Here is a 14498-nt window from a genome sequence, read left to right on the forward strand (position 1 = left end):
GTGGATACTCTACTTGTGTCTGTCCAGTAAATAAGGACTAAGTGCTCCTGGGTTTCTTCTGCGAGTCTCTACCTCTGTGGAGGGCAGATGAAGAAAAATGAGCAGTTGCATTTCCAGAGATATAAACTAGCTCTATCAGGAAGCCCCTGGGATGTTTACCTAGGAGAGCACGTGGAAGGACATGGGTACACGAACCAGGAAACCGACACTGGAACTGAGACTCGGGGAGGGGGTGGCTTCGGGAGGACCCTCCTGGCGGGCAACATTGACGTCTGTGCTGGACTTCTCCGTCTTTCCAGATTCACTCTCCACTCTGCTCTCGGTCCCCACAGGAGATGAGAGGAAGAAGGGGGCTGGCGTGTGGGTATTGATTCCATATGCATTGGTCCAGGACTGGTAGCAGCTCTGTGGTTTCTAACCCGGATGCCATGCTATCCTGGGTGATTTCCACACTCCCTGACCTCGTCTTTGAAGAGTCCCTTTATTGGACCCTCTTCATATTATCCTGATTTGACTGTGCCCTCTGCTCCTTCAGGGACCTGACAGATGGGTAGAATGCCATTTTCTGTGCTCTTTGAGTCACGTCTTGATGTCAAAGTCTATGCTCACTCATCTCTGTGTCCTCACACCTGGCATAGCGCTTGGGGCTATGGTTCTAATAGCTAATACTTGTCAAGCATTTATTACATACAAGGCACTGTTTACCTGTATTGACTCAAATAATCCTCACAACAATCCCATGATCATCATCCCCATTTTATAGATGAGGAAACTGAGACACAGAGAGGTTGGTTAACTTGCCCAAGATCACATGCCTTGTCAGCATGTGGCACATGGCAACAGTGTGACTCTCAAACCTGCTATTGGGCTGCCTTTCTGTTTGCTGTTTTGGGAGTGATGTCCGTTAGCCTCGGGAACCAAAAGAATCGGTTTCTTTGCCCACTCAGGAGCTCAGGTAGAATGGGCAGAAGGCGGAATGTAGGTCACCATGGCAACCAATCACTTGGTGCACAGCTGGTGAGCCCTTGGGGCTGAGGTTCCACTGCTGGCAGAGAAAAGGGTGGGGTTGGCATGGGGCAACCATGAGGTACCAGATGCATTGGAAGAATACCAGGTGGGTAGATCAGGCAGGAGATTCTGGGCAGAGGTGGAAGCTTCCCAAAGCAGGTGGGAAAACTCTCGCGGTGGCCCTCTCCTTTGCTAAACCTACATCCATCTGACCCGGACCAGCCTTCCGAGGACCCCTCCCCCATTTGTCTCTTGCTCCAGAGCCCAGGGTTTTAGCCTTGTCTCCGATCCTTTCTGCAGGTCTGTGCCAACGTGCTCCCTCCCAAGACCATCAGAGATGGGGGAGGAGGGTGGGGTACCGTTACCTCCTCGGCACCACCCCAGGTATCCACTGCCGAGGGCCGGGAGCCTCCGTTCCCTGGCTGTGCAATGAGAGCATGAGCTTTTTCTCATCAGCCCCTGAAGCTCCCCACTCCCCAGGGGGCCAGGGCAGGGCCGGACAGAGTGGGCAGGTCACCTCTGTGTGGTTTGTTGCAGGCCTGACCTTCTTGACCAGAGATGAAATCCTGTGGTGAGTAGAGGGGGCCCCCTTTCCCTCCCCTTGAGCTGAAGTCTTGCCCTGGCACAGCCTCACTCTGGTCGCTGAGTATGGTTCCTGCTCAGAGCCACAGAGTCCAGGAGACGAGGCTGGCAGTGGCCAGGCAGAGACGGACCCTAACCCCGAGGGTCCAAGGTCATGATTCCCAGGGCCTGACTAACAGTTGAGTGAAAAGTCAGGCCTTAGGTTGCTATGGGATCCAAGGCAAGGTTTCTTCATAGAATCACAGAGGTGGACAGGGCCTCCCTGGGTTGATGAGCAAAAGGAGGAAAGGACTTAGGAAACAGGTCTGAAGCCCATTTGGCTGCATAATCCACTAGCTGGGTAAATTTGATGCACTGTTAAATCTCTTATAGCCCTCCCTTCCCTCCCAAGCTTTGCATCAGTGCCTCCCAGCACTGGGAGTGTGGGTGAGCAGTCCACAGCCCCTCTTCTCATGCAGGTGATGGCCAGTGGGGAAGGCTCCAGGCCAAGACAACCATCACGAGGATCCCTCATGGGACTGCGGAGGGAGTAGGTGGCATGGAGATGTGTGAGCACTCGGCCCGGGCCGAGAGCTCAACAAAAACTTGTTAGAAGAATAAAGGAGCTCACGAAGGCATTGGGGTGGGGTGGGGGTGAGGTTGGAGTGTGGAGACCATCCTTAGACCCACAGGGCCCTCTCCCCTCATTGTCTCAGCTTGGACTCACCCTCCCCAGCATCACGCCCAGCCTGGAAGCCACACTTCCCACTCAGGGTGCCAGGCGGGGCAGTGATTCTGCCACAAGCATGAGACTCCCCAGGCACAGATGGGGGCTGAGAGATGGCGGGAGCACAGGGAGTGACAGAGACCAGGGACAGTCATGGGGTTACGCATCACTTTCACTTTAAAATGAATATTTGCTCACTTTTTGAAATATAGAAAAATATGACAAAACTCCAAATAACTAATATCCTACTACCCATACATCCCTTATTGCTATTTTCTAAAAAGGAACACTTGAATAAAAGTGAAATGAAAATTTAATAGTAATATGTGAGCATGGCTAGAAAATTCAAGTAGCCTAGAAACTTCTAAGTGAAAAGTAAATGTCTCCCTCCCCTTCCCAGGCCTTCTCCCTGAAGTTAGCCGCTGTTCACAGTTCCTTTCACATCGAGGCTTCCAGAAAAAATTTTCATAGATAGATCTACATAAGTATCCTTCAAACATTTTATCCCATTCATACTGTAGCACTTACCCATTTATAGTGAAGCGTCATACTGTCCTCGACTTTTTTTTTTTTTTAAGTTTTTATGTTGGCTAGTTTTACATACAGCACATAGAGATCTGCCTCATTCTTTTTTTTTTTTTTTTAAATTTATTTATTTACTTTTGGCTGTGTTGGGTCTTCGTTTCTGTGCTAGGGCTTTCTCTAGTTGTGGCAAGCGGGGGCCACTCTTCATCGCGGTGCGCGGGCCTTTCACTATCGCCGCATCTCCTGTTGTGGAGCACAGGCTCCAGGAGCGCAGGCTCAGTAGTTGTGGCTCACGGGCCTAGTTGTTCCGCGGCATGTGGGATCTTCCCAGACCAGGGCTCGAACCCGTGTCCCCTGCATTAGCAGGCAGATTCTCAACCACTGTGCCACCAGGGAAGCCCTGCCTCATTCTTTTTAATGGCTAAGGAGCATTCCTTCCTATAAAAGATATATCATTGGGCCTCCCTGGGGGCGCAGTGGTTGAGAATCCGCCTGCCGATGCAGGAGACACGGGTTCGTGCCCTGGTCCGGGAAGATCCCACATGCCGCGGAGCAACTAAGCCCGTGAGCCATGGCTGCTAGGCCTGCGCGCGCGGAGCCTCCGCAACGGGAGAGGCCACAACAGTGAGAGGCCCGCGTACCGCAAAAAAAAAAAAAAAAAAAAGATATATCATTTATTTTACTACCCCCCCCCATAATGTACACTTAAGTTGTTTATGGGTTTTAGTTCTAACAAGAATGCTATAGTAAACAAACATTTATGTATGAAGGGCTTATCCAACAGGTCAGATTAAATCCATAGGAGAGATTTCTAGCTATAGAAACGCTGGGCAAAGGGTGGGAATGTTTAAAATGTTGACAGGGATTACCGGATTGTCCTGTACCAATTTATTTTCTCACCACTTGAGCACGGGCATGCCTGCTCCTCTCTCCATCCAGAAAGTTCAAAGACTCTCACACCGTCTTCTCTGGATCGCTAGAGCTCCTCACACGTGCCTCAGGCGCCTTGTCTCAGGGAGCTTCTGGAGCCTCCATTAAAATTAATAAGTAAACACAGTTCTCCATTAAAACTAGTAAGTAAACTAAAAAAAAAAAAAGGAAGGCAAGGGAACCAGGAAACAGAGGATGTCAACACAATGGAATTACGAAGATGACAGTGAAGAGAAGCCCATGATAATGGTGCATGCAGCAGGCCTGCAAAGCCGTGAGTCCAGATTAGAATGAAAGAGTTAGGGGTTCCAAGAGTGATGCCCCCCCAAGAAAACAAAGTGAACCTATAGGAGGTGTAATGTATATAACCATATTAAGAGGAACTTTACAGTTCTGCAGAAAGTTTGGGGATGAAATAATGATAGAAACACTGAAACCTAAGCAAAAGGAAGACAAAGTGATTATTAACTCTGGGAAAAACAAAGAGTCTTGCGGGAAAGAAAAATGTAATCACGTTGCACTCGGGAACTCCGCTGTGAGCAATGTTTGAATGATACATACATAATATGTAATAATATATATAAATGTGAAAATAATATGTATATAATAATAACATAAACACTGAATTTTGATTCAGGCAAATCATCTTATATTGGGAGGTTAGGGGAAGGAGAAGTAGTATACAGAGAGAGATAAAGTCTCTCTTTTTTAATAGTAAGAGGGCACAAAATAAAGTCTATAATGAAAAAAATACCAATAAATGGCAGTATCAGCACTGTCTTTAGAAATACCATGCAAATGTTAAGGAAAACCCAAGAGAAACGGCAAATTTTTTTTTTTTAATGCTGCCTCTGGAGAGCAGGGGTAAAAAGGTGGTATAGGATACTGGGTATTAGTGATATTAATTGTAAACCTTAGAGTGCTATTGGCTTTTTTAACCTATTTATCTGTCTTACTTTGGTAAACTAGACTGGTAGATATAGGATGCTATAGTTTTTGTAAAATAAAGTGTTATACATACATGCATATGCACACACACAGAGAGAATATCTTAGGAAGGGGACACACGCGCGTGCGCGTGCGCACGTGCTGATCTTAGGTCAGCTCCTTGGAGGGGGCCTGGGCGCTGACTACATTAGGGTTAGTGTGGATGCACTGTCTGTAACGTGAAGGGGCAGCTTTGATACGGGTGCCCAGCAGCACTTGCCGTGGCTCAGGGAGCACACGGTACGTGATGCTCAGGCGAGAAAGCAGCCATCATGGGCTGCCACGGCCAAGTTGAGCCAGACTAAGCTCTGATCACTTTTGAACAATTTTCCGACATCACCTCTGACAATGTGTTGTGATTTTCCTACAAATGTGACAAGGAAATGTGGCTTGGTTGACAGTACACTTGGATGGAGTTAGCCAGTTGAAAAAAAGTAACCAAGAGACTGATAGACAGAGGTAATCTTTGCAGGACACTGTGCCTCTGTCCTTGTCTAAATGCTTTCCCACCTGTGACTTGCATAGGGCATAAAGGCCTGGTCCCTGGATCTGCAGATGACACATAATGGGAGGGGAAGACCACATGTGACAGCTTCTTCCCCATCCAGGGCTGCGTTGGCTCAGCTCTCCAAGAAGGGGTCTGTCCACCCTCAATTTCTAGCCTGTGGGAATCTTCTTTCACATCCCATTGGTCTCTGAAAAGAGCAGGGTCCCTTTCATCCTCAGCTTTCAGGTCAGCCTTCTATGACTTCTGGTTAAATTTGCTGCCCTAGAAACTCCTGCTTCCAGATGTCTCTTTGGGCTCAGTGCACTGGCCCTCCAGGGCCCTCATCTTCAGCTGTGGCTCTAGACCCTGAGTCTGGGACCTGACTCAAAGAGGGCACATGTGGCTTCCTTTAGGCCTCTGTGGCTGGGCCTGGGTCAGCCCAAGTCAGTTTGAGCGATTTGGATTCTGCTCTATCACTCAGGGATGGCTCCTGACACGATCTAGGGCTCGGGGTGGATCTGATGTGGGAGCCTGAAGCCTTGCCCCTAGCTCCTGCTCAGGCCGACCTGGCCATAAGGCCCCTCTATCCTCTTAGCAACCTTGAGGTCCCCCAAATTTTTAGTCTCCAGGCCCTGTCCTGGCTGTTAGCTCCTGGTCCTCCTGGAGCACCAGAAGGTCAGCAGGCAGAGTGGTTACACACTTGCTTCCTGGAAGCCAAAGGCTGGAATTCGAGGCTCAGCTTTGCCATTTACTTGCTGTGTGATCTAGAGTGAGTTTCTTACCCTCAGTGAGCCTCAGTTTCCACGCTTACAAAAAGTATCATACGTATCAACCTCACATGATTGTTATCAGGACAATTAGATGATCAAATCCGTGTCAGGAGTTAGAGCAGTGCCTATAGCACAGGGATCAGTGCTGAGACTGTGGTAGCTGTTATTTTCATGGTATTATCACCTCCTTTTTGCAAATGAGGAAACTGGCTCAGAGAAATGAAGTGATTTGCCCAAAGTCACACAGCTTGGAAGTAGCAGATCATAAGACTAAAAGCCACATTTTTCAAGCTAAAGATAGGGCCATTTATAAAATACCTGCAGGCCATTCCATGGGGCAAAGAACAATTGACCCCATGGGATGAGTGAAGCCCAGGTCCGGGAGCCCATGCTGGGGTGGAAGGTGTGGAATTGGAGGCTTTCACTGGTGTCGGGTTCTCAGTCCTGCCTGTATAATACAAATACAGAAGCATGTAGAACCTCTAGGGGCCTGGGGCCCATGCTAGCCTTGAATGAGAATCTCTAGAGCTGAGCACGGATACTTTCACAAGCTCCTCACATGATTCTAACGTGGGACCCAGTAGAAAAAGGCTAAATTGGAGGGCCTCCGAGGCAAGGATTTGGACAGGATGCCAGAGAGGGGTCCAGAATGCCTGAACTGGAGGATGGAGGGGGGTGACTGAGACTCATTGTACAGAGGGCAAACGGAGGCCCAGAGTGGACATGGCAGGTCCAGGTCCCACAGAGCAAGTGCAGTGGGGCTGGTCTCCTCTGGGGCTCTGCCTCCGAGCCCGCAGACAGCCCCTCCCCTCGTCTGGCTAGGTGTGGCAGGGAGATGCAGCTTGGGCTGCTTGCTTTCTGGCAGGCGGGATGTGTGCGTTTTTCAAATGGCTTTGACTTTTGAGTCTATTAGTGATTAATTCAGAGCTCCATTGAGAGCTAGCTGATCCATATTTGGAGGAGCAGAACATTTTGTGGCAGCCGAGACGCAGCCACGATTCATCTGCGGGCAGCCCACCCACTTGGCAGCCTGGGAAGGCATGAAGTCCGGGCAGGGCCCTCTCACAGCACCCCCTAACCCAGAAGGCTCTTCAGGGTGGGGGGTTGGGCCTGAGAGTCTTTCACCTGGGGGGGAGGTGGATCCTTTAGAGGTGGGCAGTACAGCCCAAAGAGCCTGGCTTAGGGTTCAGACCCCACTCTACCTCTTCCAAGCTGCATGACCTTGGGCTGACCCCTTCAACTCTCTGAGCCCCGGTTTACCCATCTATGGAAATGATCACCCCTATACCTCTCACGCAGGGTTGCTGGGGAAAGATTCAATGAGCTAATATGCTTGAATGCACTCAGCACGCAGAGCTTGGGAAACAAGAAGGGGCGTGGTAAGGGCAGTGGAGGTTCCTTCTTTTCCCCCTGCAGTCCTTCTGAGACCCTCCCTCTCTGGGCTCCTGGGGGAGGAGCTTTGGCGTCTGCAGCTCTGGCTTCACACTTACCCCTGTGTGACCTAAGGCAAGGCCAGTTAGTTTACCTCCTTGAGCCTCAGTTTCCTCGTTTGTAAAAGTGAGGCAATGGTCCCTACCTTTCAAGATTGCTCCGCAGGTTCCACGAAAAATGTCCATGCGAGCTGGCCAGCGTGCAGCAGTCACTCCCAGTGGGGGACCAGGGTGGAGGATGGCGGGAGTAGCCCACCCTGGACAACGGCCATACAGGTGCCCGGCCTCAGAGAAGTCTTAAAAATTAATAAAATGTACTGAAAGTCAGTCTGTTTTGATCACCCCACAGCAGCAATTCTAACAATGACAGTGATCAAATGCTCCTTTGGACTGGGGCAGACCACTGCCAGCACCCCTTCCCCTTGCAGGTCACTGGACCCTGCAGGCGCGCTGGCTTTCCTCTCCTCCTCGCTGTCCCTCCCCCCACCCATACTTTCCTGGAGACTGTCTCCTCCCCCATTTCGCACCCCACTTCTTGGCTCCCTCCCCAACTTGTCGGTGGTGTAAAGTCTCTGGCGACAGTTGGGGCCCCATCCAAGGCTGACAGAGTTCACTCTCCAGAATGTGGACTGGGAGGGCCGCAGGATGAGGGCTTCCTCTCCTGGCCTGGGGCAGAGTTCTCTCCTGCCTGCTTCCTCTCAAGTGCTCACACAGCCATTCGGCCTCTCCCTGCCTGTGCCTTGTAAACAAAATCCCTTGGAGCGGGGAGGAGGCCTGCAGACAGACATTGATTATTGGATCGATGGGGACAGTTGTTGAGTCCCACAGTCTGGAATCAGCTCGCTGGCCTCGGGTGGCTGTGTGATTTGCTGGCTGCAGGCAGCTGGGTTCTAATCCTGACTCGGCCACACCCACCGAGCGACCTCTTTTCTCTGAGCTGAGTTGAGGGTGGGGCTGGACAGATGGCCTGGGGTGGCACGCTGGCGTGCCCGAGGCCCTGCTGGTTTCTCCATCGTAAATGAGGGACTGGAGCGAGAGGTGCACTTGTAGATTGTGTTCAGGCTACAGAGCACATTCACATACCTTTCCTCGAGCCTGGCGTATCTTTGCATCCACCACGGTGCGCTGGGCACACTGGAGCGCCAGGGATGTTTCTGGAAGGGTGGAACGATCTATAACTGCTTCCTCTGTGTCAGTTAATTCTGAGTCCCCTTCCTCCAAAGAGAGCCCGCAGGAGAGGGGGCCCTGCTGGTCCCCACTCCCAGCCCACCACGCCTCTCTTCTTAGCATCCACAACTCCTTCCTGAAGCTCTGTCCCCCCGGGAAGTACTACAAGGAGGCCACCTTGACCATGGACCAGGTCAGCTCCCTGCCAGCTCTGAGGGTGAGTCCAGGGGGTGGGGTGGAGGGGGTGGGGGCGGCCTCACTGGGATCTGCTGAGGCGCAGAAAGCGCTGGTCTCAGTGTCCTCACCTGTGAAATGGGTGCAGTGGTGGGGCGGCTTCGATTCCATGTGCTCCCTGAGGCCCTGTGCACTCCAACAGGCTGTGCTTTGCACGAGCTGCCAATCTTTTAGGGCCGCTCCTTGAGCTTTGGCCCCTGTTGCGACAAGACCCTGCCCTTCTCCCACGGTGCCTGGAAGAGCCCAGAGGTGCGCGATAAAAGGGCTCCCTAATCACTCCTGAAATTTTCATTAAACTTTGTGCAAAGCAAAGAGAGGCAATGCCAGGTTAACAAATCACAGCAGTGTCAGGCTTCCCGATTTTTCATTCGGATCTTGGCAGAATAATGGTTTGAAGGTGTCATTGTGCAATGAGAGCCCATCTTCATTTCTGTCTGGAACAAGACAGGCTCAGAGAACTGTGGGCGCCTCTTTAAAGAGGGCCGGGGGCGGGGTGGCAGGAGGGGTTCTGAGGGAGAGACGTGGGCGGGGGAGGGGCGGCCCCTCCGAAGTGACAGACCTGTTCTAGGGCAGAGACCTAGAAGCAACACAAAGCCCGGGACTTGCAGTAGAGGCTGGAACTGAGAAGACAAGGGAACCAGAAGGGGTGTGGGATTGGGGGGAGCTGGGAGCAGAATCCTCAAAGAGGTGACATCATTGGAGAGTGTGTCTGTCCCACATACAAAATGGGGAGCCTGCCCTCCGGGGACACCCTGCTCACACACACAGCCCTGCACACCCTCACACCCGCAAACACTCAGACACAAGGTAGGGGACTTCTCTCAGACCTAGACTGTCCGCTCAGGGAGCCAGGCTGAGGGGCAGCCCAAAGGCAAAGCCCGAATGGGGAGCTTCTGCCCTCCCCTCCCCGGACGGGCGGTGGTGTCACTATTCAGTCCCAGAATATCTGAACGCTAAGCTTGGAAAGAAACCACCGGTCTAGTCACTTTCCAACGTTCTCCACTCTGGTTTTATCCATCGGAGAACTGAGTCCCCAAGAGGGAAACAGCTCACCCAGGGCCACGTGACACGGCAGAGCCTGGAAGTCAGGCAGGACTCTGACCCCTCGGCCGGGCCTGCACTTCTAATCAGGGCTTGGCTCGGTGCTGACATGTGTCTGGGGCTGCCAGGCACCGTGGGGAGCAGCTGGCAGAGACCCACCCTAGAGGGCTGGCTCGGAGGGTGCCAGTGGCCCCGGCACTCTGGATGGACCCAGCATACCCTAGTCACGCTTGGGGGCTCTGATCTGAGCCCCAGAGGAGAAAGCACTGGACTAGGTCAGAGGGCTGGGTCTGGGCCCAGCTCCATCACACTCCACGGATGACACATCTCCCCTCGAAGTTTAACCTCCGGTCTGTGAAACGATATGCACACCCTGTGCTGTGTAACAGACCTTGCAGAGATGAGCCACGGTCCTCTGCACCCTCCGTTTTGCTCGCCACCCTCTCCCTTTTCTTCCACCTGGGGTCCGGGGTGGGGCGGCCAAGGCTGGAGAAGAATGGAGGAGGGGCAGATGGGCAGGATTGCTTGGGCAACAACCCGGGGTGGTCTGGGGTCTGCTTGGCCGTCTGCTTGGCCGCGGACTCATCATCTGGCAGACAAGGGCTGCGGGCGATGCAGCAGAAATGTCAGGCTGCTGGAAAGTGCTGGGATGTGTGAGGGTACCTGTGGGCGGGCCGCCGCCCGGGGGCAAGGCCACAATGTGGGTCGTCTCCGGAGCCCTAGAGCCCCAGGAGTTTGCCCACTGGACAGTGGCTGTGGACTGAGATGGGGTCTGATGAGATTCATTTTACATTTCTTATTTCATCCTTCTAAACGGTCATTATTTTATTCTATCCTACAAATAAAAAGCACATCGTTGCAGAAAAAGTGGAAAAAACAGACAGAAAAGCAAAACTACGGTAAAAATCGTCACGTAGCCTACCTCAAGGTGTGACTGTCGTGATCATCCTGCCTTATTTCTTTCCACGCTTTTTTTTTAATGTGGATATGTAAGTGTTTATTGGGATCACACTGACTTTTTTTGCTTGCTGCTTTTTTTTTTTTCTTCCCCATTTCGGTTTCTTTGTTGCTTTTCCAGCTGGTTCTGAACAACCAGTACCATCTCATGAATTGAGGACACTGAGCCTTTGCCACATCTAGAGAACTAGGGGACAGGGCATAGGGCCAGGACCAGAAGAGCTGGCTTTGAACTCACTTGCTAGGCAAGTGATCTCAAGCAAGTCACTTCACGAGAGGAATGGTTGAGGGTGAGGGGGAAGCAAATAGACCCCAGCAAAAGACTAGGAGGGAGGGGTGCAGCGTGGAGCTGTTTTCCTGCAAGTGGAAGGCCGGGCTCTAGGTGCTCTTGGGCATAGGCATGGGTCCAAGGACGTAGGTTTCTCCACAGTAGAAGGAAGCACTTTGTAATCGTCAGAGCTGCACGCAGAGGGAATGAGCTCCCTGTCCCTGATGGGCACCAAGCAGGGGGCTGGCCAAGCATTCAGCTGGGATGTTCTAGCACACACCTCGATATCAGAGGAGACTGGACTGCGTGCACTGGTGCCCTCCTCACCTTCCGAGCCTGAGGTTCTGGTTCTGCCCCGGAGCTTGGTCTTACTCTCCTTTGTGTCATCTACCACAGTGTGTCCCAGACTTTGGACTTCATAGTCCGATAAAATCCGGCCACCCCCCCACTCCAAAAATTATTATTTTGAGGACGGACTAGCTAGAAATGCCAACTTTCCAATTTTGCCAAGTAAGGACTTAAAACATGTCTCCACGATCATCATTTCATTTTTCAAAGATGTTCATTTTAGAACAAAAACCCAAGAAGGATCTAATCCCAGAAGCAATAACAGTTCTTTCCACACACATCCCTTTTTGTTCTTATTTTTCTCCCTCTGTTACTGGTCGTCAGGAACTTCGTCCCCGATCATGCTAGTCCTCAGACTAGCATTTGGGGTTTTATTTTTATTTTATTTTATTTTTTTTTTTGCGGTATGCGGGCCTCTCACTGTTGTGGCCTCTCCCGTTGCGGAGCACAGGCTCCGGACGCGCAGGCTCGGCGGCCATGGCTCACGGGCCCAGCCGCTCCGCGGCACGTGGGATCTTCCCGGACCAGGGCACGAACCCGTGTCCCCTGCATCGGCAGGCGGATTCTCAACCACTGCGCCACCAGGGAAGCCCACATTTGGGGTTTTAGATACAGGACTCAAGTTTCCTTCTGTGCTTTTCCTCTCTTGGTCGAAGCAGAAAGCTGACTTCCCAAAAGGAGCAAGGAGAGGGTTGATGGGAGGTGGGGCCCCAAGTGTCCCCGTGTCCTCTGCGGTCCCAAGGACGGGAGCTGGGTGACTCACCCTGCCCAGAACACATCTCTGGAAAAGCATTGAGAACGGGGCCCCAGGGAGCTCTGGGTACTGGTATTACTTGGCTCAGGGTCCTGAGTGATCTGGGAAGAGAGTTCTGTTTTCTTAACTTGGATTCACTCGTGGAAAAAGTAGGTTGGTTAATATTGGGAAGGGTCTGTCTGTCAGCAGAGGGCAAGGCAAGAGCGGCCTGGCAGCAGAGGCTAGCGGAGAAGCCTGACCGCAGGAAGGCCCTGCTGGGCCAGGACGCACTGCCCCTTTTTACCGAGAAGTTTCTGTTTTCTTTTTGTCTGCCGCTCTGTTTGGTGTATTTAGAAGTGAATTAGCTCAGTGTTTCTGTTCTTGTAAATAATGATCTTGCTTTCTGTAAACACGGATGAGGAGTGGCATGGTGTGACCCGCCTGGGTTTCTAGTTTCTGGGACCAGGAAAGCCAGCAGCAAGACCTGGGGGGAAGATACTGGGGTCTCACAGGGGGTCTGGTGGAAGCTCCCACACTGAACAGGGCCACCGCGCACCTCCGGCCTCTTCCCGCCTCCCTTCCTGGGGTTCCTGCAGGCAGATGGTCTGTGCACAGCCTGGTGCCTACTAAGTTTTATCCCCGCATCAACTCTGTAAAAGCACTGAGAGGTTTGGAAACCTGTCCGAGGTGTCAGGAGACGTTCCAGGTATGGCTCCTAAGGTTTCAGCTCCAGCTTGGTTTCCATCTATCCCCAGTTTTTCTGAGCCTTTCGGAGGCCTGCTTATAGGCTGCTTAGAATAGCTTGCAATAAACTCACTCCCATCTCTTCTCACGTATATTTCATCTTCCTCCCTTTGCTCTTTCTCCTGGGAGCTTTCCTCAACTTTATCTTCACGTCCAATTTAGTTTTTCACTTCTGCCATCATGATTTTCATTTCCAAGGGCTCATTTTTATTCTCTGTTTATTTCTCTTTCTTTTAATAGTATGCTCTCATTTTTACTGGATGTAATGTCTTCTCTGATTTGTAATCCAAGGTGCTTTTTTCCACTAGCTTGTTTGGGTCACCATCTCTCATGTCAGAAGCCTTCCTTGGGTACTTGGTAACTGTCTGCTCATAATTAAGGGTGGGAGGTGGTTGCTAAAAAGCTGTTTCAGAGTTCCAGTCTCTGGGTGGGGTTCATCGACTGGGAGCTTCCCTGAAGGGTGAGCTGAGGGGGCCATTTCTTTTTTTTTTTTTTTTTTTTTTTTTGCGGTACGCGGGCCTCTCACTGTTGTGGCCTCTCCCGTTGCGGAGCACAGGCTCCGGACGCGCAGGCTCAGCGGCCATGGCTCACGGGCCCAGCCGCTCCGCGGCGTGTGGGATCTTCCCGGACCACGGCACGAACCCGCGTTCCCTGCATCGGCAGGCGGACCCCCAACCACTGCGCCACCAGGGAAGTCCTAAGGGGCCATTTCTTGAGGACAGTCAAGAACAGGAGTAAAGTTCTGGCTGTCAGGATCCTGGAGCTCAGCTGGGGAAGAATCACTGAGTAAATGCTGCTATCCCCTTGTGTCCTCTCTGTTTTTGTGGGTCAAGCCTCTAAAGACTGCTTTACTATAATTTTAGTGGGTGTCAGAAGGGAATGAAAATAGATGCAAGGGTTCAACCTGCTATCTTTATCCAGGATTGACACCTGCATTCCTGATGTTCAGTAATACGTTTCAAAAATGTTTCCAAAACGCCCACTCCTCATTGTTGCTGTCTCAGAATCTCCCACACAGACAGAAGCTGCCCCCAAACTTTTCTCCTGGAGAGCTCTCCATGTCCAACCTCCCAGATGCTCCGCTTGGCTGGTATCCTCAAAGCCTTGCTCCCTGCTCTCCCCCCTCATCCCAACACGGCCCTCCAGCCCAGCCAGGCTGCTTGGGGAACCCCCTCCCTCCCCACGGACCCCTGGGAAAGGTCACTCTTTGTCCTGTTGATTATCAGAGGGCAATTCCCACGGAGAAGAGACATTTTTTGGAGTCTGATGAATAGGGCTTCCCACACCCCGTCCTTATCCATTCACCACAGAAGTAGTTATTAGGCATTTACTATATGTTGTATATGGAGTGAGGTCTTGGAGGCTTAGAAGGCCTTTTCTCAGCAAATTCAGGGATAAGAACAAACAGGAGAATCACAAACCTTGGGGGCTTCGCAGAGCTCAGATTCTTGACTTCAGTGCCCAGTGCTGGGGCCCAGAGAGGCTCACAAAGGCTACACGGTGGGCGCAGTCCCTCCCAGAGAGACCCAGCCCAAGACACCTTGGTTGGTCATGCTGTTGGCGTCCCCTCCCAACTTCTTA

At 51.8% G+C, this 14498-nt stretch overlaps 1 protein-coding gene across 1 annotated transcript in view; it reads left to right on the plus strand.

The window, feature by feature from the left end:
• CIB4 (calcium and integrin binding family member 4) overlaps positions 1-14498 on the plus strand; it is an 89576-nt gene that overhangs the window by 37979 nt on the left and 37099 nt on the right. The window contains exons 4-5 of the mRNA XM_067006928.1: positions 1546-1579; positions 8713-8809. Coding sequence (XP_066863029.1) covers positions 1546-1579; positions 8713-8809 — 131 coding nt within the window. The remainder of the gene's footprint in view (positions 1-1545; positions 1580-8712; positions 8810-14498) is intronic.

The sequence above is a fragment of the Kogia breviceps genome, chromosome 11 (genome assembly GCF_026419965.1).
Source record: "Kogia breviceps isolate mKogBre1 chromosome 11, mKogBre1 haplotype 1, whole genome shotgun sequence".
Taxonomy (NCBI): Eukaryota; Metazoa; Chordata; class Mammalia; order Artiodactyla; family Physeteridae; genus Kogia; species Kogia breviceps.